At 45.3% G+C, this 25,000-nt stretch overlaps 2 protein-coding genes across 2 annotated transcripts in view; one reads left to right on the forward strand and one right to left on the reverse strand.

Moving 5' to 3' along the window:
- The window catches only part of thop1 (thimet oligopeptidase 1), a 417,271-nt gene that overhangs the window by 334,029 nt on the left and 58,242 nt on the right, over positions 1–25,000 (reverse strand). The window lies entirely within an intron of this gene.
- Positions 457–25,000, forward strand: part of apc2 (APC regulator of WNT signaling pathway 2) — a gene marked incomplete at both ends in the record, with an annotated part of 93,508 nt that continues 68,964 nt past the window's right edge. The window contains 4 exons of the mRNA XM_083766790.1: positions 457–591; positions 10,927–11,017; positions 15,031–15,460; positions 24,080–24,188. Coding sequence (XP_083622916.1) covers positions 457–591; positions 10,927–11,017; positions 15,031–15,460; positions 24,080–24,188 — 765 coding nt within the window. The remainder of the gene's footprint in view (positions 592–10,926; positions 11,018–15,030; positions 15,461–24,079; positions 24,189–25,000) is intronic.

The raw sequence follows: 25,000 nt of genomic DNA on the forward strand, positions 1-25,000 counted from the left end.
CTGGTCTGATTAACCCATTCTTACCTGAGATCAGATTCATGCGAGGTTTCCACTGGACACACACTGGTCTGATTAACCCATTCTGACCTGAGATCAGATTCATACGAGGTTTCCACTGGACACACACTGGTCTGATTAACCCATTCTGACCTGAGATCAGATTCTAAAAAAATGTCAGTCGTTCTTCGATTTTTCAAAAATAGCAGACCTACAAGCTCATAGCGCGCCACTCGGTGGCGCGCTATGATCTTGTAGGTCTGCTATTTTTTCAATAGCTAAAGCATAGCATGATGCTAACACCAAAATGGGTTCCCGGTCAGAATGGGCTTTAAGTGATGGTGCTTTAGTGTGAGTCAGTGACTGTACAGAAACTGTGAATCATTGGCACAATAATCACATTGTAAAATCTCCTTTTCGTTGTCCTCCTCCTCCAGGGGGCGCTGTAGGCAGTAGAGCATGGCCGTGGCTTCCTACGACCAGCTGGCCCACCAGGTGGAAGCTCTCCGCAAGGAGAACACCCACCTGAGGAGGGAGCTAGAGGGCAACTCTACCCACCTCAACAAGCTGGAAAACGACACCTCGGATATGAAGGTACGTACCATCAGGGCCGGATTAACACCTCTGAGGGCCCCTGGGCACTGAAGCTCGAAGATTCACCCTTCACCCGCGCGCAACATTTTTGCTGTTTTTTGGAGCCGTTTTGGGGCGGTTTTATGCCGTTATATTGGCCTATTTCCGGTCGCCTAATTTATTTATTTATTTATTTATTTTATGACTCGAGTGGGTGGGGGATCCCGTTCATAGACTGTAACGGTAGCCATGCCCCTCAGAACATACGCGACTTTATGGTCATTTTTTTTAAATAAATGGGACCATAATTTTCCAAAAAGAATATTATGACATTAGAAATGAGACTTTAAACTAGTGACTGGAAGCAGAAAGTATTCATGACCATGTTTATTAAGGTAATACAGTCTAGGTGAAGTTGGGCCCAAATACATGGACCTCTATGGGGCTATGGGTTTTTCTGGGTCCAATGACAGACAGCGCCACAACAGGCCATTATATGAACTTTCAGGAAGTCCCGATTTCCTCAGTGGCTTCACAAAATATCTGTCTGACTGCCCCCCTGGTATGTACCTTAACCCACCTGTAGGGGGAGCTAGGGGGCAACTACCACCACCTCAACAAACTGGAGAATGACACCTCGGTATTTTATCAGGATATTAAGGCTTTATTAAATACAACGGAATACACTACACAGCGTGTAAAGAGGAGTTAACGGGCAATTATTATGGACACTGTATTTTGCCCGTAAACCTTTAGCAGCATTTACAGTTAATGTACGGTAATATACAAGTGTGATGGTACATATACAGTTAATATACGGTAATATACAGGTGTGATGGTACATATACAGTTAATATACGGTAATATACAGGTGTGACGGTACATATACTGTTAATATACGGTTATATACAGGTGTGATGGTACAATTGGGGAGTTTACCAGAGTTTGTTGGAAAGTTTTAACGGGAGTTTCCTGTAATATACACATCTGTATTCCATGCCTTTTGTGCAGTGATATGTAGTGGGGGGTCCCTGCTATGTAGTGGGGGGTCCCTGCTATGTAGTGGGGGGTCCCTGCTATGTAGTGGGGGGTCCCTGCTATGTAGTGAGGGGTTCCTGCTATGTAGTGGGGGGTCCCTGCTATGTAGTGGGGGGTCCCTGCTATGTAGTGAGGGGGGTCCCTGCTATGTAGTGAGGGGTCCCTGCTATGTAGTGAGGGGTCCCTGCTATGTAGTGAGGGGTCCCTGCTATGTAGTGAGGGGTCCCTGCTATGTAGTGGGGGGTCCCTGCTATGTAGTGGGGGGTCCCTGCTATGTAGTGGGGGGTCCCTGCTATGTAGTGAGGGGTCCCTGCTATGTAGTGAGGGGTCCTGCTATGTAGTGGGGGGTCCCTGCTATGTAGTGAGGGGTCCCTGCTATGTAGTGGGGGGTCCCTGCTATGTAGTGAGGGGGGTCCCTGCTATGTAGTGGGGGGTCCCTGCTATGTAGTGAGGGGTCCCTGCTATGTAGTGAGGGTCCCTGCTATGTAGTGAGGGGGGTCCCTGCTATGTAGTGGGGGGTCCCTGCTATGTAGTGAGGGGGGTCCCTGCTATGTAGTGGGGGGTCCCTGCTATGTAGTGGGGGGTCCCTGCTATGTAGTGAGGGGTCCCTGCTATGTAGTGAGGGGTCCTGCTATGTAGTGAGGGGGGTCCCTGCTATGTAGTGAGGGGTCCCTGCTATGTAGTGGGGGGTCCCTGCTATGTAGTGGGGGGTCCCTGCTATGTAGTGAGGGGTCCCTGCTATGTAGTGAGGGGTCCCTGCTATGTAGTGAGGGGTCCCTGCTATGTAGTGAGGGGTCCCTGCTATGTAGTGGGGGGTCCCTGCTATGTAGTGAGGGGTCCCTGCTATGTAGTGGGGGGTCCCTGCTATGTAGTGAGGGGTCCCTGCTATGTAGTGAGGGGTCCCTGCTATGTAGTGAGGGTCCCTGCTATGTAGTGAGGGTCCCTGCTATGTAGTGAGGGTCCCTGCTATGTAGTGAGGGTCCCTGCTATGTAGTGAGGGTCCCTGCTATGTAGTGAGGGTCCCTGCTATGTAGTGGGGGGTCCCTGCTATGTAGTGAGGGTCCCTGCTATGTAGTGGGGGGTCCCTGCTATGTAGTGAGGGGGGTCCCTGCTATGTAGTGGGGGGTCCCTGCTATGTAGTGGGGGGTCCCTGCTATGTAGTGGGGGGTCCCTGCTATGTAGTGAGGGGTCCCTGCTATGTAGTGAGGGGGGTCCCTGCTAAGAAGTGAGGGTCCCTGCTATGTAGTGAGGGGGGTCCCTGCTATGTAGTGAGGGGTCCCTGCTATGTAGTGAGGGGGGTCCCTGCTATGTAGTGAGGGGGGTCCCTGCTATGAAGTGAGGGTCCCTGCTATGTAGTGGGGGGTCCCTGCTATGTAGTGGGGGGTCCCTGCTTCATCTCTCTCAGCTCAGCAGTCAGTGATGTGTCCTAGATTTACTGACCAGCGACTCATTCATTCATGATTATATTACATCACATTAACGTCGTCACTGACCTGAATCAATCTCTTCGTGAACGCTACGTCTCATCTCATGATGAGGAGGGGGAGGGGCGTGCGTGTGTGCGTGCGTGCGTGTGTGCGTGCGTGCGTGCGTGCCAGTGTTGTTTTTGGCAGCAAATTTCTATTTTAGTTCAGTCATATAGTCTTTGGACTGAAACTTCATTTAGTTTTAGTCACATTTTAGTCACCTGGAATGTCTTAGTGTTAGTCTAGTTTTAGTCGACTAAATGTCATAAGATTTTAGTCGACTAAATCTAGTTGATTTAGTCGACTAAAATGTATTTTGGTGGGTCTTGATGCCGTCGTAATGAGTGTTTTTACACTTGCTGAAAAATAGCCGATCTACAAGCTCACAACGTGTCGCGTTGCGACGCGTTGTGAGCTTGTAGATCAGCTATTTTAGATCAGCTATTTTCAGCATGCAAAAAGTGTAAAATGACTTATACTGGATCTCTTGTCCACTATAGTCCCTTCCTAACATTTTAGTCTAGTTTTTATTTGTCGACGAAATTGTCAGTATATTTAGTCTTAGTTTTAGTCATCGTAGCTTAGTTTTCATTTAGTTTCCATTTGTTTTTGTCAGAGAAAATAGGTAGTCGACGAACATTTTTCGTCTTAGTTTTAGTCGACGAAAACAACACTGATGTGTGCGTGCGTGCGTGCGTGCGTGCGTGCGTGCGTGTGTGTGTGTGCGTGCGTGCGTGCGTGCGTGCGTGTGTGCATGCAGAAGCAAAGATATGAGTTAAAAAACGTTCGTTATGAAATTATATCTATATTCAGAGATTTGCACAAGCTTTCACAATGGTAACAAAAGTATCAGATCTACATAGCGCAGCACTCAGTCCACTCCCCTGATGATCAATAAAGCTTTGACCTATACTGACTGTGACTGATCATGTTTAGCACTGATCTATAAGACCTCATGCAGGGGTAAGTGACATAAAGACTTAGATTAGATCTACACAAGACCCTCAGCATTATTATGAAACATTATCGACCGGGACACTTCTGCCCCCTGGTGGCCGCAGCTCTGTTTTCATATCAAAACAATAGACTATAATAGAGCTTACAGGTCTGTAACTCTGAGAGTACAGACGGAACCAAATGGACCCGTTGGGGTCCATTTGGTCTGTACACTAAATTAACAGTGATTTTACGCCAATATACATTGGGGGTCCCAGAGATAGAAATAGGGGTTCGTAGACTAATGTATGTCAAACTGGGGGTCCTTGAAATTAAACGGGTTGAGAATCACTGCTAGAGACGTAAATAAATCTTCTCTTATGGGGGTCCCTGGCTTGTCTCTTCAAATCGGGGTCCCTGGCTTGTCTCTTCAAATGGGGGTCCCTGGCGTGTATCTTCAAATGGGGGTCCCTGGCTTGTCTCTTCAAATGGGGGTCCCTGGCTTGTCTCTTCAAATGGGGGTCCCTGGCATGTATCTTCTAATGGGGGTCCCTGCGTGTATCTTCAAATGGGGGTCCCTGGCATGTATTTTCTAATGGGGGTCCCTGGCATGTATTTTCTAATGGGGGGTCCCTGGCATGTATTTTCTAATGGGGGTCCTCTTATAGGGGTCCCTTATGGGGTCTAGACCACATGGTTCTGTTGTTACAGCAAGGTAAATACAGTCGTCGTAATTAGAAACAAACTGAATATTATTCTACAAGTCTCACTGGATGAATGCTATACGTGATGCTGTCACCACCTATAGTGTCTTCTAGGGGCAAAGACCTGCAACCAGTGTTGTTTTCGTCGACTAAAACTAAGACGAAAAATGTTCGTCGACTACCTTTTTTCTCTGACGAAAACGAATGGAAACTAAATGAAAACTAAGCTATGATGACTAAAACTAAGACTAAATATACTGACAATTTCGTCAACAAATAAAAACTAGACTAAAATGTTAGGAAGGGACTAGTGGACAAGAGATCCAGTATAAGTCATTTTACACTTGCTGAAAATAGCTGATCTACAAGCTCACAACGCGTCGTGCTGTGAGCTTGTAGATCGGCTATTTTCAGCAAGTGTAAAAACACTCACACTAAAATCTTTTGACATTTAGTCGACTAAAACTAGACTAACACTAAGACATTTCCAGGTGACTAAAATGTGACTAAAACTAAATGAAGTTTCAGTCCAAAGACTAAAATAGAAATTTGCTGCCAAAAACAACACTGTTCTAGGGGCAAAGACCTGCAACATGTTGGACATGAGAAGCAGCAGCTTGTGCACAAATATAATTTATTAACAAGAATGTGGATATTAATAAACTGAATGAATATTTACATGAAATGAATCAATTAATTTAATTGGCAAAAGAGCAATTATTGAAATCAGACTAACGACAACAACAAATGACAAACTACAACGAAGCAAACCTAATCCTAAAGTATAACTCTAATAATAATAATAATAATAAGCAAACCTAATCCTAAAGTATAACTCTAATAATAATAATAATAATAATAAGCAAACCTAATCTTAAAGTATAACTCTAATAATAATAATAATAATAATAAATATGGCCAGGGGCCATCACAACGCACGCACGCACGCACGCACGCACGCACGCACGCACAGATGTTTAATCCCATCTGGATTATCCTTCATTCCGCCTGGAGGGGGGGGGGGGGGGGGGGGTACCTGTCATGTCATGTCAGCTGATCTGGAGAGTCTGTGTAGAAAGACCTGAGGACAGACACAGAGACACAGACAGACAGACAGAGAGAGAGACAGACAGACAGACAGACAGACAGACAGACACAGACAGACAGACAGACAGACAGAGACACAGACAGACAGACAGACAGACATACAGACACAGAGACACAGACAGACAGACAGACACACAGACAGAGACACAGACAGACAGACAGACACAGACACACACAGACACACACAGATACACAGACACACAGAGACAGACACACAGACACACACACAGACAGACACAGACACAGACAGACACAGACAGACACAGACAGATACAGACACAGACACAGACACAGACACAGACAGACAGACACAGACACAGACACAGACAGACAGAGACAGACACAGACACAGACAGACAGAGACAGACACACACACAGACAGACAGAGACAGACAGACACAGACACAGACACAGACAGACACACACACACACACACACACACACACACACAGACAGAGACAGACAGACACAGACAGACAAAGGAGTACTTGTTTCCATTGTTTTTGGGATGTTTGGAGGTCTTTGTTTTTTGGGTCAGGCTGAGTGCCTGGTGCTGTCAGAGGGATTTAGCCACGCACACACACACACACACACACACACACACACACACACACACACACACACACACACACACACACACACACACACACACACACACACACACACACACGCACACGCACAGGGCATACATGAAGACGCACGTTGCGTTTAGCGATGGGCTGTGTTGTTTTTCATCAGGTGAGTGCATGGTGCTGATTTATCGTCTGTCGTCTATCGTTGTTGTTCTGCTTCTTTGATGCGTTGTGTTGTCGTGTGTGTATTCTGTTGTTGTTCTGCTTCTTTGATGCGTTGTGTTGTAGCAGATCTACAAGCAGATCTACAAGCTCATAGCGCGCCACCGAGTGGCGCGCTACGAGCTTGTAGGTCTGCTATTTTTGAAAAATCGAAGAACGACTGACTTTTTTTAAAATCTGATCTCAGGTCAGAATGGGTTAATCAGACCAGTGTGTGTCCAGTGGAAACCTCGTATGAATCTGATCTCAGGTCAGAATGGGATAAATTCTGGGGCTCCTCGACATTAAATAGTTTGAGAAGAACTACTGACTGGTTTTTCAGAAAACTTTCAGGAAAGATTAGCGCTCCTTTAATGGCTTCAGAAGACATTTAGTATATTATAGGGTGCGTTCGGAAATGCGCTCCGGGAATAGGAGGATAGGCGAGTAAATCTATGGAAAAAAAGGCACCTTACCCCCAAAAAATTGCAACAAAAGGTTTCTCAACTGATTTATGTAGTATTAGGTGTCCTTAATAACATACTAAAAGTTTACCAACGTCTGACCACCCGAAAGGTGTTATTTTCAAGATGGCGTCCAAGATGGCCTAAACACCATTACAATAGCCTAACTCCTTCATTATTCATCCTAGACAAGTACTTTTTGTGTCTACCCCTATGTTTTTGGGGTCTAGGAGTCCATTGAACTTGTCCAAATTGCAGAGATACAATTAGATAATTGTGAAATCCAATATTGTGTTAAAACCATCTGAAATAGTCACCAGTTTCAAGTTAACTAAACTAAATATTTAATAAATGTCTGAGTATTTATATATTTTTTGGAATAAGGTTTCAAGATATCCTCAAAACACAACAACACTACTAGTCACAATGTTCAGTAATTCAGAAGGTTGTGGCAGAGAATATTGTCAGTTGATAGATAATAGCCTACATGATTGCAATATTGAAACGTTTTGGATAGCTCGGTGGATAAACTTTGGCTCAAACTACTGTAAATAATTCATCTTTGACTATACACCCCACCCAAAACTAATTTCTTGCATTATAGACGTCGCAGTCCCGCCCCCTTTCATGACGGCGCCAGGCCCAGGAAATAATTCCCAATGCATTTTTCCCATAGACATTTTGAAACGTATTTATTTAAAGACGTCGTACGAAGCCAACTCTTGTCGTGACAAATCATGGCAACACACACAATATTTTGGACCAAACAAATAATTACAAAGAAGAAAAACAAGTGTTGTATAAACCTGCCGTTTTTTTCTACTTTCTAATTCTTTGTTTGGCCCAAAACATTGTGTTTATTGTCATGATTTGTCACGACAAGAGTTGGCTTTGTCCGCGGCGTAAACGTCTTTAAATAAATACTTTTTGAAAAGTCTATGAGGAAAATGAACGGTGATTTCTTCTCCGTCTCTCTCGAGGGGGCGGGACTGCGATGCTCTTATTTACTCTTAGTGCAGAGTAGTAGTCAGAAGTCTCTACCGGGTGCAGAGGGGCGTATGATAGGTGGGGTTGGGTGAGAAGGTAAAGGGGGGTCCGGTCTAGAGTTTAGTGGGCCTAGGGTTGGTATGGGGAGTGGGGGTTCACTGTATTCATACATGTCCCATTAAAGCTATGGGGCGCTTGAGAGATTGGGGCCTGTCCCTGTGGTGGTAGTTCTAAGACCTCCATGTTGTGCATTGCAATAGCCACATTCCAATATTCAAGTATACATTATTCATGTCCAGGAGGGGGGAATAGACCTGCATCGTTTTGAAGTAACAGCAATCATGACATGTCACACAGTTGGATTGTTGGACCATTCCGGAGCTCCGAGGATTGTCATGTAGAGAAGGAGAAATGATACGCCACACATTTCAACAAAGACAGTTCTGCAAACGATACATGAAAGAACTTTTCATCTTTGCCATATCTCACTCCAAGTGGCTTAGGGAGCCTGCACTCTCCTCGTTCTCAACCCCTCCAAAAGCAAATTAGCATTTGGGATTCAAACGATTTCTAAGTCATGGCATGCTGGAGAACGGAGTGTGGAGGAGGTAGAAACTAAGGAATTGGGGTTTAGCTTAGGCTGGGAGGAGTGTTCCTATGTCGCCTGGCTCACTAGTCCCACTGGTCCCATGTGGACCATGCTGGCTCTTACTCCCGAGATAGGACCTCTTGAGTTAGCATAGGTAGTGAGGACAGTCTCCACATGTTGCAAGACTGTCAGGCAGACAGTAGTTTTCCTAAATGTATGTATGCTGGTCCCAAATGGACCTCCTGCTGGCTTTGAGCTAGGCGCTTAGAGAGGGCATAGGTATACAGGAGGGTGAGACCCACATAGTGGTGGTTATAAGACCTCCACGTGGTGCATGATTGTTTGTCAGGCAGACAGGGGTGTCCCTATGTCGGACTGGCTCACAGGAGAGTCGACGTCTGGTTGGTGGCTGACCATTCATATTACTAGGGGCCCCCAGTGACTGATCATTATGTCGCAGAATGTCCTCTCCCCTCTCTAGAACAGCTAGTACAAAAATGCAAAAAGTGCAAAAATCACGAAATGAGGGGCGCCCACTGTATTTATATCGGCCAAATGTCATCCTACATTGTCATTTAGTACCCTAAACAAACATTAAAGTCCGGAGTAGTCTTGGCTGCCACATGACTTAAAAATACATGCTTTGGAGGGCTTAGCACCCCTCAAACATGCGGTCTGACCATTAGGTCTATGCAGAAAGAAATGCTTGTTTGTTGGATAGCAGCAGGGACACAGCGTGGAGGGAGGTTAGATTGGGATTTTATGGGGAGACCAAGACTGGAGCCCAGGGTTCAAGGTTATTGCCAGCAGTAACAAACACAAAGTAAATGTGAAATTAATTTTACACACATAACTACTACAGTCTCGGGAATAAGAAGATGTCTGTGTCAAACATAACTGACCCCTATATCCGTGCGACACTCCACCACCTGCCTATATACCAAGATACATGTGTGATAGCTCTGTACTGACTTAAGCCCAACACACACCGGCTCCGTCCGCCTGGAAAATATAACTGGTTCTATCGGTGCGTCAGGCGAGGCGCCAGCGCGCGTCGGACGCCGCCGTTGTGCGATAGGTTCATTGAAAATAACGGAGGCGGCTGTTTTGATGCGCGGCGTTCGCAGACGGTGTGGGAGGCCCTTTACACACCTCTCTAGTCTCTAGGCCCATGAGGGGCCATTTCTCTCCACTGTATCCCCACTGAGGAGTCCATCTTCCCCATAGACCAGACAAGTGGCCATTTGGTTCTACTGACTGAGTGTGTTTGGTGCAAAGACACTCAGCGTTATGTGAGCTTTTATAGATTGCCTTTTTTCACAATGTTTGTCCCGGCCCACAGTTTGGGAACCACTACCCTATAGGGGACTTATTTTTATTATTATTATTATTGCCAGACACCTTTACAAACAAAATAGTGCAGACATTTCTCTGTAAATTTATTCCATGATTTGTGTAATATTCATATGCAGTCTATCACTTGGCAGCCATGCTTTTACAAATGTCACATGACAGTACCACCCAGTAATAATGAATGTATTCCTTATTGTTATGCTATCAAAATAAATCTCCTGAAAGCTTCAACAGAATGTGAATTGTGTATAGGTCATGAATTCACCAATCCTGGGCAGTACGGCATTATAGAAAAGGGAAATGTCCTATTACACTGTTATAAACAATTTATTTAATAATGTGTGATCAGCTGACGAGAGGATGCAGTTTGGACGTTTTAAACCATCAGATTTATATTGGCTGTTAGAGTACAGACATATAATGTTCAATGTTTAATTCACACCACGGTGACATATGCCCTTATATGGGCGCCACATAGCGGCTTGGAAATTCAATATATTTGTGAAATATATTTTATCTGTGTTTGAAATGTCATTCTCTCTCTCTCTCTCTCTCTCTCTCTCTCTCTCTCGCTCTCTCTCTCTCTCTCTCTCTCTCTCTCTCTCTCTGTGTCTATGTCTCTCTACCAGGAGGTAACTCTCTCTCTCTCTCTCTCTCTCTCTCTCTCTCTCTCTCTCTCTCTCTCTCTCTCTCTCTCTCTGTCTCTCTCTGTGTCTATGTCTCTCTACCAGGAGGTAACTCTCTCTCTCTCTCTCTCTCTCTCTCTCTCTGTGTCTATGTCTCTCTACCAGGAGGTAACTCTCTCTCTCTCTCTCTGTGTCTATGTCTCTCTACCAGGAGGTAACTCTCTCTCTCTCTCTCTCTCTCTCTCTCTGTGTCTATGTCTCTCTACCAGGAGGTAACTCTCTCTCTCTCTGTGTGTCTATGTCTCTCTACCAGGAGGTGCTGAAGCAGCTTCAGGGTAAACTGGAACAGGAAGCAGGAACGCTGGCTTCCTGCGGGCGGACGGACGTCCTGGACCAACTGAAAGGTAGGTGTGTGTGTGTGTGTGTGTGTGTGTGTGTGTGTGTGTGTGTGTGTGTGTGTGTGTGTGTGTGTGTGTGTGTGTGCGTGTGCGTGTGCGTGTGTGTGTTTGTAGGTCTGCTATTTTTGAAAAATGGAAGAATGACTGACATAGAATATTAGAAACAGCTTTTTCAGAAAACTGTCAGGATGTAGAAGAATGTTTATAGAATCTGATCTCAGGTCAGAATGGGTTAGAATTGCAGCTCGTTGTGGGCGCCCGCTGGCCTATAGCGGTCCAGGCGCATCCAATCCAATCCACTTTATTTATATAGCTCGTTTTAAAACTCAAGAGTTTACAAAGTGCCGTACGAGAAAAATAAAACCAAGTGCACTATAAGCTACCACACAGAATAACAACAGCGAGAAAACAAAGTACAAACAGTGACAACAACTGAGACACATTACAGAAAAACAACAGCGTCACAGTGAGACAAAACACATACAAGGACCGAAGGAACTCAAGCGGGGTTAAAAGCCAAGGCATAGAGGTGGGTCTTTAGGCCAGATTTAACCCATTCTGACCTGAGATCAGATTCTATAAATGTCTTCTACATCCTGACAGTTTTCTGAAAAAGCTATGTTTCTATGTCGGTCGTTCTTCGATTTTTCAAAAATAATCTACAAGCTATGAGCTTGTAGATCTTGTAGAGCTTGTAGATTTTTCAATAGCTAAAGCATAACATGATGCTAACACCAAAACAGGTGCCCGCCCAAAATGGGTTAAAGGTCTCGATGGAGGGGAGTGCGTTCCATAGTTTGGGGGCTACAACAGAAAAGGCTCGGTCGCCTCTGGACTTTAAGCGGGTCTTCTTTGTGACCCTGAGGTCAGACCGCAGTGACCTAGGAGGAGTATAAACCTCAATAAGGTCAGACAGATAAAGAGGAGCCAGACCATTTATAGATTTAAAGACAAATAAAATAATTTTAAAATCCACTCTGAAGCGGACAGGGAGCCAATGAAGGGAGGCCAAGACAGGTGTGATATGCTCACGTCTGCGAGTACCTGTGAGTAGACGAGCGGCTGAGTTTTGGACTAGCTGGAGTCGAGCAAGGGAGGCTTGGTTTAAACCAGCGTACAAGGCATTACAGTAGTCCAACCGCGTAGATATGAAGGCATGTATAACCCGCTCAAAATCGTTAAAAGATAGCACAGACTTGATTTTGGCCAGCAGCCTCAGATGATAGAAACTAGAGCTAACTGTTGACCTGTTTGTCAAGTTTAAAGGGATTGTGACATAAAAAAAAAAGGTTTTGGAATTGTTCTTATTTATTTTTTAGGTTTTCTAATCTCAATTGCACCCAAAAAACATGAACTTTTAACATTCAGTAGATTTTCTGTGATCTGGGGTTTTCTGGCTCAAACAGGTGCTCTGATTTGCCGGCAGTTTGTGATGTAAGAGCCTGCAAATCCCATATATGTCAATGGGATTTGCCAGCAGATGTCACTGTTTTCACTGTGTTGCCTGTTTTCATTGTAGCTCAAAAGGCTTCCAAACCCCAAAGAAAACTTCAGACCACAGAAAATCCACTGAATGTTCAAAGTTCAGGTTTTTTGGGTGTAATTGAGGTCATAAAACCTAAAATAAAAAATAAAAATAAATGAAAATGAATGTCATAAAACCTTTAACACTATGACGTCGGAGCAGCCGTTCTGACCGGATTTGAGATTTAAAAGTTTATTTTCTTAGCCCATGAAGTCCAGAGAAAGTTCCCCTTGCATGACTTTGTCTAAATATTCGATTGAAATCATCTCTGTGTTTTTTCCATTTGAAACGTTTTGTAAATATGATTTTAGGCATATATCTCTTATTCAGTCTGGCTATAATCGGCAAAATCGACCGCCGTCCCCCTTTCTCCCCCACTCGCCTTTTTTTTGCGCTGCTTGATAATGGTGTCTTTTATAAACCAATTCCCTGACATTTCCTTCTCACTTGATATCGTTTTGTAGAGAGGGCCTACACAACCGATCTATATACCAAATGAAAGCCCCAATTTTGTAGTTTACATGGTATTTTGATTTTTTTTAAATGAGCAAAAAATGAGCAAGTTATGATTTAAAGAAAAGAGGGGTGGAGGGAAAAAAAGAACGTCCCACAACACACAAACAGCTAGCTAACTATAGGCGATTATTTGGCACAATCAATCAAATATATATTAATTACATCGATAACACGCGTAGCCTATAATGTTTCCCCCTCTATATAAAAATGACAATACATAACTAATGTCGTATTTCGTCATGTATGTGAAGTTGTGAACTAGGCTGCTTGATCAACGGTGTTGCTTTCGTGAGCAATGGTGTACAAGATTGGTAATACGTTGGTCAAAGTAACTCATTTTTAGACCATCTGGGGAAAATAAATCTGCAGAGTTCCCCCCCCCCCCCCCCCCCCCCCACACACACGCACACGCAATTCTAGCCTACCCAAGCGTAAAACAAAGTCGGAAAGTGTTTTATCAGCTCCCAAACTTTGCATGGCCGGTTTGACCTGACGCGATTCTTTGGCACAATCAATCAAATATAATAGTAGGCTACTAAGCCCGTTTTCAGCTAAATGCGGAAATGTCCAGGCTAAATAACTTATCGACGGGAGTCGTGTTAATATTTATTTACTCGTCATTGTCATGTTCACTCCAAATAAACAAGTATTATGCACTTATGATGTGGAGAGCCATCTTATAAAATAGTTGGGTTGCGATATTGAGGGGGCAGAAAACAGCCCGGTCACGTGGTTCATGTACTTGCAAGTAGGGACAAAGTGTTTCAAGATTTCCCCTTATACCAACGAAGAAGAAATGCTATGTTTTTTATTATTTAAACTGATATAACAACATAACGTGGCTAATAATTGTTTATTTGGAATGTACTTTGGCTGGTAATTTAGGTAAATATAACGCGACTCACTTGTATAAGTAATTTACCGCGGACATGCGGCATTTACCGCAATACATTGGCGTTAGTAATGCGGTTAGCTTATAATATTAGCAATTTAAGCTAACGGCTGGAGGACTACGGATAATCCGGTCAATAACATCATTACACTTAAACATTAATACAATTATGTCATGTTTACATGCCTAGTCAAGCAGTCTGTACATCGCGTGGGGTCACATATATTAATTACATCGTTAACACACGAGAAAAGAAGAGTGATCTTGGCTCTTTGCTGGGTGGAATGAAAAAAGAACAACAAAAGGCAGCAACGCGACACTCTTCTATGTTGCAATATAGTACTAACGGGCAACAGCAAAATATATATTTTTCACATGTATTATTAGTTTTATACATTTTAGGAGTGAAAACATGTGTTTAGAAACATATATGATTTAATTCGTTGGAAATGGGATGCAGGCTTGAACAATGTCGTCTCCAGCTGGAGAGGGACGAGTGGGGGAGAGAGTGGCCAATCAAATCGCACCAAAAACACGGTCCAACTGACCTTTCAGCCGACTGAGTAGTAGTGACATTTTTTCAGACTTCCTAGTGTTAAGGGCATTGTCTAGTTTAACGGAGAAGCATCTCTCCGATAAATAGGAAGAGAACCAGGCTAAAGCGGTATCTCTGACACCAACACAAAGCTCCAAACGAGATATAAGAGTATTGTGATCGAGAGTGTCGAAAGCAGAGTTTAGATCTAGGAGTAGTAGGATCACAGAGTCGGTGGTCAATAGGATGTCATTGAAAACCCTCAACAACGCCGACGACTCTGTGCTGTGAAACGCTTTGAACCCAGATTGATCGTGTCACATAATGGCGTCTGGCCCTGACAGCGCGTCGCGTGTTCGAGTCCCGTACATGACGCGGCGGTGGATCAGCGATAGAGTGGCTGGATGGTAAAACCGCAAGGTTGCCGGTTCGAACCCTCTGTGGGCTTAGAAGACATTTGTATAGAATCGTCCACGGGTCTAAATGTGTTAAGATTGTAAACTGTAACTATAATTTAACCCCTTCATCCCGTCCCGTCGTCTCTCCTCCAGAGCTGCACATGGACCTGACCAACTACTACGACCTCAAGTACCAGCCCCACAACCTCCGCTGTCTCCCTGAGAGCCTGCTGCTGGGAGGGGGGGGCCCCACCCCCGGAGGAGGGGCGGGGCTACTGCTGGGTGGGGGTGGAGGGGCGGGGCTAGAGGCAGAGGAGAGGCTGGCCCTGATGATGACGTCGTCGTCGTCGTCGTTCACCGGACGCCCCTCCTCCTCCTGCCCCTCCCGGGGGGCGGGGCCCATGGACACCTGCACGGCGGCCATCTTGTCGCCTCACCGGGGGGCGGGGCCCATGGACGCCGGCACGGCGGCCATCTTGTCGCCTCACATCATGGACGGAGCTCCGCCCAAGGCGGCGTTCATGTTCTCCGGCGGAGACGGACGAATCGGAGAGCAGCAACTCGACCAGCTCTACAAGGAGAGGTGAGGGTCTATAGATCTATTATAACTAGAGAGCTCTACAAGGCGAGTTGAGGGTCTATAGATCTATAAGGAGAGGTGAGGATCTATAAGAACTAGTACCGGTCTAGGATCACTGAAGAAGGAAAGGCCAAAAAAAAAAGAAAAAAAAAAAGAAAAGAGGTTTCATATCAATAATAATGCTTAACTAATTGAAGCCCATCATCCACATTCCCACATTCACACACCGATGGCAGCAGAAACCATGCAGGGCACAAACCTGCACACACACAGCTGTGCATAGGAGGGGCTAGCGCCGCTCAAAACTCACCTTCCTGAGGGAATCTGGCCTCCTGGAAATAATATATATTATTTTATTCGCGGCTTGATACGAGACCCTAATTTGAGATCACACAATCATGAAAATGGCCGACTTTTACAGTTAAAAATGGAAGACAACAAGAGCTCATCGTCTTTGCTTATTTCGTTCATTTCTTTATTTTTTTTAAGATATTTTTTTGCTGCTTACGCCTTTTATTGGTTGTTTGAAGGGACAGACAGTAGGCTGACAGGAAACGGGAGAGAGATGGGGGGGGGGGAAGACATGCAGTAAAGGCCGTGTCCGGCTCGGGAGTCGAACCCGCGGCACACTGCGACTGGATTACCAGTCGGGTGCCCAGACGGTTACGCCACCGCCTGGGCCTTATTTTGTCTGGCACTTTCCACCTATAGCGCCCCCTCTGGTAACTGCCGTCTAAGCAGTTAATTGGACTGACGTCATTGTTGTTTATCATTTTATTATGTTATGTGTTGGTTTGCTCAGTTGCTGTTGCCCGTCATGGCTGCCAGTTCCCACCTGATGTTGTGTGGGAGTCCAGGATGCTCCAGACCGTACTGAATAACTGCTAGCTTACATAATGTCTTGAGGCTAGGACTGAAGTCTAAGACATACAGGTCACCAGGTGTGTTGTATCCACAAGAGGAAGATACGATCTCCCATCATGCAACAGCACATACTATATGTGGGGGGCGGGCGTTTCCCCTTGGGCTCAACCTTCTTCCAGGAGAAGGTCTCTGGACTGAATTGCCACACATCATTTAAGTACTTGTTACCGTAGCGACCACCACATATGTACAGCTCTCCACGGTAGGTAAAGGCTGAATGATCCTCACGTCCTCCTGGTACAAGCTGTGTAGAAGGTGTGTCCAGCCAGAGGTTGGTCTCTGTGTCAAACACTCTGATGGTGTTATAGTAGCTGTTGTAGTGCTGACTCCACCCTCTCCAGCCTCCAAATACAAACATCTTTGTCCCGATAATGGTAGCAGAGTGACGTTCTGTAGCAGGAGGTGGAGTTCCTCTGGTGTTAATTAAAGTCCAGACCATTGTGGTGGTGTCCAACTTGTAGGTGTCATTAGTGCGTCTAGTCTGGACCCATCCTCCATAAATATACATGACCTTCCCCAAAACACAGGCTGTGTGGTCGTACCTCTCCTTTGGAACGGTCCCAGATACCCGTGGTTTGAACCATCTGTGGGCGTCGACATCAAATGCATAAAGCACATTGCAGTAAGGATAACCTCCCCAGAGATAACCTCCCCAGAGGTAGACAGTGTCTTCAATCAGCACAGCTGTGTAGCCCCAGAGCCTGGAGGGAACCTCATGGTGGCGTTCTCCTGTTCCACGGCTCTCTGGGGTCAACTTCCTCCAGATCAAAGACTTTGTGTTGAAGACGTTCACATCAATCTTCTTCTCACCTCCAAAGCAGTACACATAGTGTCTCACTGTCACAGCTCTTTGATTGGCTGTCTCTGGTCCTCTCAGACGCTCCGCCCAGCACAACATTACTCACTAGGATAGATAAGTCCTATTGGTCAATGGTATCCTATTGGTCAGTGGTATCCTATGTGTCAATGGTATCCTATTGGTCAATGGTATCCTGGCTATTGGTCAATGGTATCCTATTGGTCAATGGTATTCTATTTGTCAATGGTATCCTATTGGTCAATGGTATCCTATTGGTCAATGGTAACCTATTCGTCAATGGTATCCTATTCGTCAATGGTATCGTATTGGTCAATGGTATCCTATTGGTCAATGGTATCCTATTGGTCAATGGTATCCTATTGGTCAGTGTTATCCTATTGGTCAATAGTATTCTATTGGTCAATGGTATTCTATTGGTCAATGGTATTCTATTGGTCAATGGTATCCTATTGGTCAGTGTTATCCTATTGGTCAATGGTATCCTATTGGTCGAGTCCTGCTTTGTAAAAGCACAGAATATTGTGCATCTTCACTTCTATTGGTTCAGAGGCACAAAACGCCACGCAAAGTCTGGCCAATCCGTGAAGCCGGTGGTCTGGGTTGACCAATCAAGGAAGACGATAGGTACGGTGGGAGGTCCTTATTTGACCTGATCCTCTCGGGTAGGTTGGAGGCTGACGTTGAGCTCCCCTACCTGTAGAGGGCGCTCCGCCCAAATGCACATTACAATATACAACACGTCTGTATTATTATCTTAGTTTCATTTTCAAGTCAACTAGGCGTTAACGTCATATTTCCAGTATGATTCCAAAATAAAACATGGCTTGAATGATCACAATTGCAAAGTACAAACAAAAAAAACACTCTTACAATTTACAATTTAGGCATTTATCAGACGCTCTTAATCCAGAGCGACTTACATTAAGCAAGAACAAAAAGCATGGGAATACATCACATAAAAGCATTTATCATGAAACATGCGTAAGCTAAGAACGTAACAGTGGAATATCTATATAATGAAACTATACATATAAACTATACATATATACTACTATGCTATACATATGTACTATGGCGTGCTATGACTATATACAATGCAATTATAGTGCTGTCTACATAACATGCTATACGTCTGTATCAAATGCTATCTAAGGGGGTAGGGTAAGTGCTATGGGCCATGATGGAGTCTGAAAAGGTGGGTTTTCAGACTACGGCGGAAGATTGGGAGTGATGCTGCAGTTCTGACTGCAATGGGAAGTGCATTCCACAGTTTTGCAGCCAGAAGGGAGAAGAGTTTGGGACGTGTGGAGCGTTGTCCCGGCGTTTTTAGTGAGGGTACTTCCAGCTTCCCTGCGTTGGCTGATCTGAGTGCGCGGAAGGGTTTGTAGGGTTCAATCATACTTGCAAGATATGGGGGAGCCATACCTTTGGTTGCTTTGAATGCCAGCATCAGAGTTTTGTATTCTGTGCGGGCAGCGACCGGGAGCCAGTGGAGGGAGCGGAGCAGGGGGGAGACATGTGAGAATTTTGGCTGGTTGAAGACCAAGCGAGCTGTGGCATTTTGGATCAGCTGGAGAGGCTTAAGTGCACATGCTGGTAGGCCAGTAAGGAGGGAGTTACAATAGTCGAGTTTTGACAAGACTGTTGTCTGGATTAGGAGCTGGGCTGATTCCTGGGTGAGGAACGGTCTAATTCGTCGTATGTTATAGAGTGTGAACTATACAGGATCGAGTGACAGCTGTGATGTGAGCTTTGAACGAGAGCTGACTGTCCAGGACAACACCAAGATTCCTGGCTGTTGGGACAGACGTTACCAGGGCGTTGTCTACGGAAATAGTTAGCTCCCGCATAGGGCAGGACTTAGCTGGGAAGAAGAGAAGCTCAGTCTTGTCTGGGTTCAGCTTGAGGTGGTTGGAGGACATCCACTGTGAGATGTCAGCCAGGCATGCAGTGATGCGCTCTTCCACCTGAGTGTGAAACGTGTGCCCGCTTTGAGAGGAAACAGGTGGCTCTGGAACCCCCGGTGTCGCTCACTTTTGAACGTGCCGGGTGCGTAAATACTCTCGTCTCGCACTTTTGCAATTTGCATCTGTTGTCGTTCGTTGCATATGGAATATTATGGAATGTTCATACTTTTATGGAGCAATAGTTTAGCTGCTACTTGGAGTTTAGCCTGGAAATTGTATTCAGTTTGTTTGGTTACAGTTCACACAACGTAGCCTACACAGGTGAATACACAGGTGAATGAATACACAGGTGAATACACAGGTGAATACACAGGTGAATACACAGGTCAATACACAGGTCAATACAGAATCTGACTGCTACGAGTATAAAACCAGAGAAAGCGACTTGTTACTTCAGGGTCCTCCATTTTCAATTCATCAGGACATTTAAAAACCTCTATATGCCTGTTCTATTGTGTTCTGATCGGTGGCCGTTGGTTGTGCTAAAAACAATTGTGCTAGAAATTAAGCACTGGGCACCCCCATATCTTCAAAGTCTAATCGAACCCTACAAACCCTCCCGCGCCAATGCAGGGAAGCTGGAAGTACCTTCCCTAAAAACTCTTCTCCCTTCTCTAAAACACCCTGGACAATGCTCCACATGTCCAAAACTCTTCTCCCTTCTCTAAAACACCCTGGACAACGCTCCACATGTCCCAAACTCTTCTCCCTTCTCTAAAACACCCGGGACAATGCTCCACACATCCCAGACTCTTTTCCCTTCTCTAAAACACCCGGGACAACTCTCCACACGTCCCAGCCTCTTCTCCCTTCTCTAAAACACCCTGGATAACGCTCCGCACATCCCAGACTCTTCTCCCTTCTCAAAAACACCCTGGACAACACTCCACACGTCCCAGACTCTTCTCCCTTCTCTAAAACACCCAGGACAATGCTCCACACGTCCCTAACTATTCTCCCTTCTCTAAAACACCCTGGACAACACTCCACATGTCCCAGACTCTTCTCCATTCTCTAAAACACCATGGACAACGCTCCACACGTCCCAGACACTTCTCCTTCTCTAAAACACCCGGGACAACGCTCCACACGTCCCAGACTCTTCTCCCTTCTCTAAAACACCCTGGACAACGCTCCGCACATCCCAGACTCTTCTCCCTTCTCTAAAACACCCTGGACAACGCTCCACACATCCCAACCTTCCACCGTAGTCTGAAAGGCCTGTTTTGAAGGAAGACACATTGTTGTCCTCTATGTAAGGTTGTAAAAAGTAATGTTAATGTCTATATCTATAAGGAGATGTGAGGGTCTATAGATCTATAAGAACTAGAGCTGTACAAAGAGAAGTGAGGATCTATAGATCTATAAGGAGAGGTGAGGATCTATTAGAACTAGTACCGGTCTAGGATCACTGAAGAAGGAAAGGCCAAGTAAAGCCACAAAATTAATAATAATTAAAAAATAGAAAAAAAAGAATCAGCGATCCGGTTTGATATCAATAATAATGCTTAACTAATTGAAGCCCATCATCCACATTCCCACATTCACACACCGATGGCAGCAGAAACCATGCAGGGCACAAACCTGCACACACACAGCTGTGCATAGGAGGGGCTAGCGCCGCTCAAAACTCACCTTCCTAAGGGAATCTGGCCTCCTGGAAAAAATATATATTATTTTATTCGCGGCTTGATACGAGACCCTAATTTGAGATCACACGATCATGAAAATGGCCGACTTTTACCTCTGGTTCAAAATGGAAGACAACCAGAGCTCGTCGTCTTTGCTTATTTCGTTCATTTTGTCTGGCACTTTCCACCTATAGCGCCCCCTCTGGTAACTGGCGTTACCAGAGAGTTAATTGGTCTTTCGTCATGTTATGTGTTGGTTTTCTCAGCTGCTGTTGCTCGTCATGGCTGCCAGTTCCCACCTGATGTTGTGTGGGTGTTCAGACTGCTCCATACCGTACTGAATAACTGCTAGCTTGCATAATGTCTTGAGGCTAGGACTGAAGTCTAAGACATACAGGTCACCAGGTGTTCCTCCAAAGAGGACGATACGATCTCCCATCATGCAACTGCACCTACTATATGTGGGGGGCAGTCCTTTCCCCTTGGGCTCAACCTTCTTCCAGGAGAAGGTCTCTGGACTGAATTTCCACACATCATTGAAGTACTGGTTACCGTAGCGACCACCACATATGTACAGCTCTCCGCGGTAGGTAAAGGATGAATGATCCCAGCGTCCTTCTGGTAGAAGCTGTGTAGAAGGTGTGTCCAGCCAGAGGTCGGTCTCTGTGTCAAACACTCTGATGGTGTTGTAGGTCTGACCCCACCCTCTCCAGCCTCCAAATACAAACATCTTTGTCCCGATGATGGTAGCAGAGTGACGTTCTGTAGCAGGAGGTGGAGTTCCTCTGGTCTTAATTAAAGTCCAGACCATCGTGGTGGTGTCCAACTTGTAGATGTCATTAAAGAGTCCAGTCTCGTTGTACCCTCCATAAATATACATGACCTTCCCCAAAACACAGGCTGAGTGGTACCACCTCCCCTCTGGAACGGTTCCAGAAACCCGTGGTTTGAACCATCTGTGGGCGTCGACATCAAATGCATAAAGCACATTGCCGTAAGGATAACCTCCCCAGAGGTAGACAGTGTCTTCAATCAGCACAGCTGTGTAGCAGTAGCGCCTGGAGGGAACCTCATGGTGGCGTTCTCCTGTTCCACGGGTCTCTGGGGTCAACTTCCTCCAGATCAAAGACTTGGGACTTGTGTTGAAGACGTTCACATCAATCTTCTTCTCACCTCCAAAGGAGTACACATAGTGTCTCACTGTCACAGCGCTTTGATTGGCTGTCTCTGGTCCTCTCAGACGCTCCGCCCAGCACAACATTACTCACTAGGATAGATAAGTCCTATTGGTCAATGGTATCCTATTGGTCAGTGGTATCCTATTGGTCAGTGGTATCCTATTCGTCAATGGTATCCTATGGGTCAATGGTTTCCTATTGGTCAGTGGTATCCTATTGGTCAGTGGTATCCTATTGGTCAGTGGTATCCTATTGGTCAGTGGTATCCTATTGGTCAATGGTATCCTATTGGTCAATGGTATCCTATTGGTCAATGGTATCCTATTGGTCGAGTCCTGCTTTGTAAAAGCACGGAATATTCTGCAGCTTCACTTATATTGGTTCAGAGGCACAAACGCCACGCAAAGTCTGGCCAATCCGTGAAGCCAGTGGTCTGGGTTGACCAATCAAGGAAGACGATAGGTACGGTAGTAGGTCCTTATTTGACCTGATCCTCTCGGCTTGGTATAGGAGGCTGACGTCGATAACCTACATATCTTGCAAGTCTGATCGGACCCTACAAACCCTCCCGCTCCAACGCAGGGAAGCTGGAAGTACCTTCACTAAAAAACGCTGGGACAATGCTCCACACGTCCCAGACTCTTCTCCCTTCTCTAAAACACCCTGGACAACGCTACACACGTCCCAGACTCTTCTCCCTTCTCTAAAACACCCTGGACAACGCTCCACACGTCCCAGACTCTTCTCCCTTCTCTAAAACACCCTGGACAACGCTCCACACGTCCCAGACTCTTCTCCCTTCTCTAAAACACCCTGGACAACGCTCCACACGTCCCAGACTCTTCTCCCTTCTCTAAAACACCCTGGACAACACTCCACACGTCCCAGACTCTTCTCCCTTCTCTAAAACACCCTGGACAACGCTCCACACGTCCCAGACTCTTCTCCCTTCTCTAAAACACCCGGGACAACGCTCCACACGTCCCAGACTCTTCTCCCTTCTCTAAAACACCCTGGACAACGCTCCACACGTCCCAGACTCTTCTCCCTTCTCTGAAACACCCTGGACAACGCTCCACACGTCCCAGACTCTTCTCCCTTCTCTAATACACCCTGGACAACACTCCACACGTCCCAGACTCTTCTCCCTCCTCTAAAACACCCTGGACAACGCTCCACACGTCCCTGTAAATGAGTCCGTTTGATGAGGGCTAGGTGCACAGAAAAATGACATACCACAAATCTCTATTGCCAAAGATTTATTTCTTCAATAGTTTCCAAAAATAATGTTCCAAGAAAATGCCTCAGGAAAATATTTCTTGCACAAAAATAAAATATAACTTCCAATAATGAAAATAACAAACTTAAATTACATGCTTAAATTCAAGCATCCAGTGTGGACATTACCATTCCCTACACTGTCCTAGGGCAGAGCTTCCCGCATTGTGCCCCTTCCTCCTCATGTCTCACCATGGACTGACTACATCAAGTCAAACCCAGGCCTCTGACTAGTGGCCCATACCATCTGTCTAGAGACAGGTTTCCCTAAAGCATTCACTTATAAATCTAGTGAACATGCAACACAGAAAACATTTCCCAACATTTACAGTACATTTGTCAATACCAAAGTAATCAACAAACCAGGTCTTAAACAACCCGTCTAGTTGCAATCATTAAATAATATGTATTGCCAGACACATGCACCCCTGCAACATGGTGCAACCCAATTTGAATCCTCTACCTATAAAAGGAGCAGTGGATTCAGTGGTGACTCTTTTGTTTAACTTTGACCAGGAAATGAGGATGGTGTGAGTAGTGGGTGTTTGAGTTATTACTATTACTATTACTATGTTGTCAAACTGTTGGACTTGGAACTGCAGACTCTGCACTCCCAACTTTCCTTCGTAGTCTGAAAGGCCTGTTTTGAAGGAAGACACATTTTTGTTAATGTCGTGTGTGTGTGTGTGTGTGTGTGTGTGTGTGTGTGTGTGTGTGTGTGTGTGTGTGTGTGTGTGTGTGTGTGTGTGTGTGTGTGTGTGTGTGTGTGTGTGTGTGTGTGTGTGTGTGTGTGTGTGTGTGTGTGTGTGTGTGTGTGTTTCCAGGAACATGCTGCTCAGTGAGATCGACAGGGAGGAGAGAGAGAGGTGTTGGTACTACACTCAACTACAGGCTCTCTCTACCAGACTGGGGCAACTACCTCGCATAGACACTGTATGTACACATGCACATGCACATGCACACGCACACGCACATGCACAACCTTCAAATCCACCCTCAAAACCCACCTCTTCAAAATTGCCTTCCCTAGCTAACCCTTTTCACTGTCTTTTAATGTTCTTTAGCTTTTAGTGTTATTTTTCCTTTTTCTATTAAAGGTATATTCAGTGATTTCACTCAAAAAACCTTAGGTTTCGTTTTTGGCTGTGGGACCAAAAAGGAGTCAAAAACGAAACCTAAGGTTTTTTGACCCCCAGGGGTTAACTGGGGACAGGGAGGAACTCCTTATATGGCCAGCACACTCTATAGTAGGGAGGATTATCACAACAAAACAAAAAAATAAGTGATATTTGAATTAAGTGAAATCACTGAATATACCTTTAAAGTTGTTTTTACTGGCCCAGGCCGTAGCGTAACGGTCTGGGCACCGGACTGGTAATCCAGTCGCAGTGTGCCGCGGGTTCGACTCCCGGACCCGACACGGCCTTTACTGCATGTCATCCCCCATCTCTCTCCCGTTTCCTGTCAGCCTACTGTCTGTCCCTTCAAAAATCTATAAAAGGCGTAAGCCGCAAAAAAAAAAAAAAAAAAAAAAAAGTTTTTACTATTTGTTGTTACCTCTGTAAAGCCCCCCCATGTAAAGCGTCTTTGGGTACTCAGAAAAGCGCTATATAATTTTGGGATATTATTATTATGCACATATATGTGTAGTTATTTATCTTACGATTGTAGTTTTCTGTTAACCAGGCATATTGTTTGTAGTTCTCTCCGTTAATCAGACATGTTGTTTGTAGTTCTCTCTGCAG

Source organism: Protomyctophum parallelum (genome assembly GCF_964188405.1).
Source record: "Protomyctophum parallelum genome assembly, chromosome: 6".
Lineage (NCBI taxonomy): Eukaryota > Metazoa > Chordata > Actinopteri > Myctophiformes > Myctophidae > Protomyctophum > Protomyctophum parallelum.